The sequence below is a fragment of the Olea europaea genome, unplaced genomic scaffold (assembly GCF_002742605.1).
Source record: "Olea europaea var. sylvestris unplaced genomic scaffold, O_europaea_v1 scaffold22692, whole genome shotgun sequence".
Taxonomy (NCBI): Eukaryota; Viridiplantae; Streptophyta; class Magnoliopsida; order Lamiales; family Oleaceae; genus Olea; species Olea europaea.
In genome coordinates, this window is record NW_019240756.1 from 1 (window position 1) to 1,744 (window position 1,744).

At 32.7% G+C, this 1,744-nt stretch overlaps 1 protein-coding gene across 1 annotated transcript; it reads left to right on the forward strand.

Moving 5' to 3' along the window:
- Positions 1 to 3: 3 nt before the first annotated feature.
- LOC111381212 (agamous-like MADS-box protein AGL80) lies at positions 4 to 666 on the forward strand. Its single transcript, XM_023004960.1, has one exon. It carries the CDS (start codon positions 4 to 6, stop codon positions 649 to 651), a length of 648 nt encoding a protein of 215 aa, XP_022860728.1. The 3' UTR covers positions 652 to 666.
- Positions 667 to 1,744: the final 1,078 nt, after the last annotated feature.

Consider the following 1,744-nt stretch of genomic DNA (forward strand, 5'->3'; position numbering starts at 1 on the left):
CTGATGAAGAAGGTGAGTGAACTCAGTACCCTTTGTGGTATTGATATATGTCCCATTATATATAGCCCTTATGAGTCTCAGCCCGACGTTTGGCCAGACAATCGTGGCGTCCATCGCGTGTTGGTGCAGTTCAAGAGGATGCCAGAGATGGAGCGAAGTAAGAAAATGGTGAATCAAGAGAGTTTCATCAGGCAAAGAATCGTCAAAGTTAGTGAGCAGCTTAAGAAGCGTCATAAGGAGAATAGAGAAAAGGAAATTACTCAGGTTATGTACCAATGTTTGATGGGCAATGGGCTGCAGAATTTGATTATGCTAGATTCGAATGATCTCGGGTGGTTGCTGGATCAGGACTTGAAGGATATTAACAAGAGAATTGATGAGCTCAAAAAAACTACTGCTCCACCTCCTCCTCCACAGCAGGTTGCGCCGCCACCGCCACAGGTTCCAACAGGTAATTTGTATATGCAAGAGCAGAAACCGGCAGTGGATTTAACAATGGATGCAATGCAAAGGCCACATTGGTTCACAGATAGGATGAACAATCCCAGTGATCATCGGCAAGTGAATTCTTTTGGGCATGGAGATGAAATGATGCTGCCATTTTGTGAGAATAATCACAATACAATGTGGTCTAATGCCTTCTTCCCTTGATGATCATCTTCTGGAATTCAAAATATTTCATTTTCCAAATCTGACGATGCATTTATACGTTTAAGAGTCATAATTCTACATGTTTTTTTATCATTAATTTCGAGACTTTTGCTTCTTGTTTTATAAGTTTAATGTGAAAATCATTTTGATTTCAGATATGATTGAGCAAAATCTCCATTTAACTTGTATATTTTGCCTTTTTCCTGTTAATTTTTCAGCTTTACAGTTGTCAAATCATTTTAGAATATATGGTATCCAAACTTCAATTTTTTGTAGCATTTGAGTTCCGATGGAGTATGCGACAACCATGTCGAATATTTTAGTGTCCGTGACACTTAGCACTTAGGTCTCTACAAAAAATTTCAGTCCAATTAATTGTAAAAACGTGAGTCCTTGGTTTTTTGATATCGAACTAAGACCTATCATTCACTTGGCATTGAATTGGGAAATGGTATTGAACTTTCAAGAATCCAGAGTTACATCAAGACCTATAGTAATTAGTCTTAAAAAGCGACCAGTTTGATTTGATTTCCTATAATTTCCATTTAGTTGATTTCTTGATTTTGTCCAATCATTAATAATTTAATTTTTTTCTTTAAAAATCGATTTATAAAACACTACGTCACATAGAATTTTCTCGTTAGGGCCAGTTTGATCTAGATATTGAGATCTCTGCATATATAAGATTTTCTTGCAAAATAATATTTATTGAAAAATTTTAAATGTTTCAAAGTAATGAAAAAAGAATTAATATAGTTGATCCTAAATTTATCGGTACAAAATTTGAGCCTACTTTCATATCCATTACAAGATACAATCTTATTCTCAATAATATAGTTAGCTACATGAATAAATTGTCATTGTAATTAATCTTAAACTATGTTTGATAAGAGTTTAAATATATAAATTATAAACATATAGAAATTAATAGTGAAAAGTGGATAATCATTCAGAATTTTTTTTAAATATATAAACAAATAATTTGACCAATTACAAATAATTTAAAAATATTAGCCATAGCAACTTTTTTCGGAGAATAATTTGACACCTATTATTTGAAAAATTAAAGAGTTTTGAATAGTATTTTTAGAGA

What these genes read in the sequence shown, in the direction of transcription:
- LOC111381212 (XM_023004960.1), top strand. Translation starts at nt 4, where the DNA reads ATGAAGAAGGTGAGTGAACTCAGTACCCTTTGTGGTATTGATATATGT.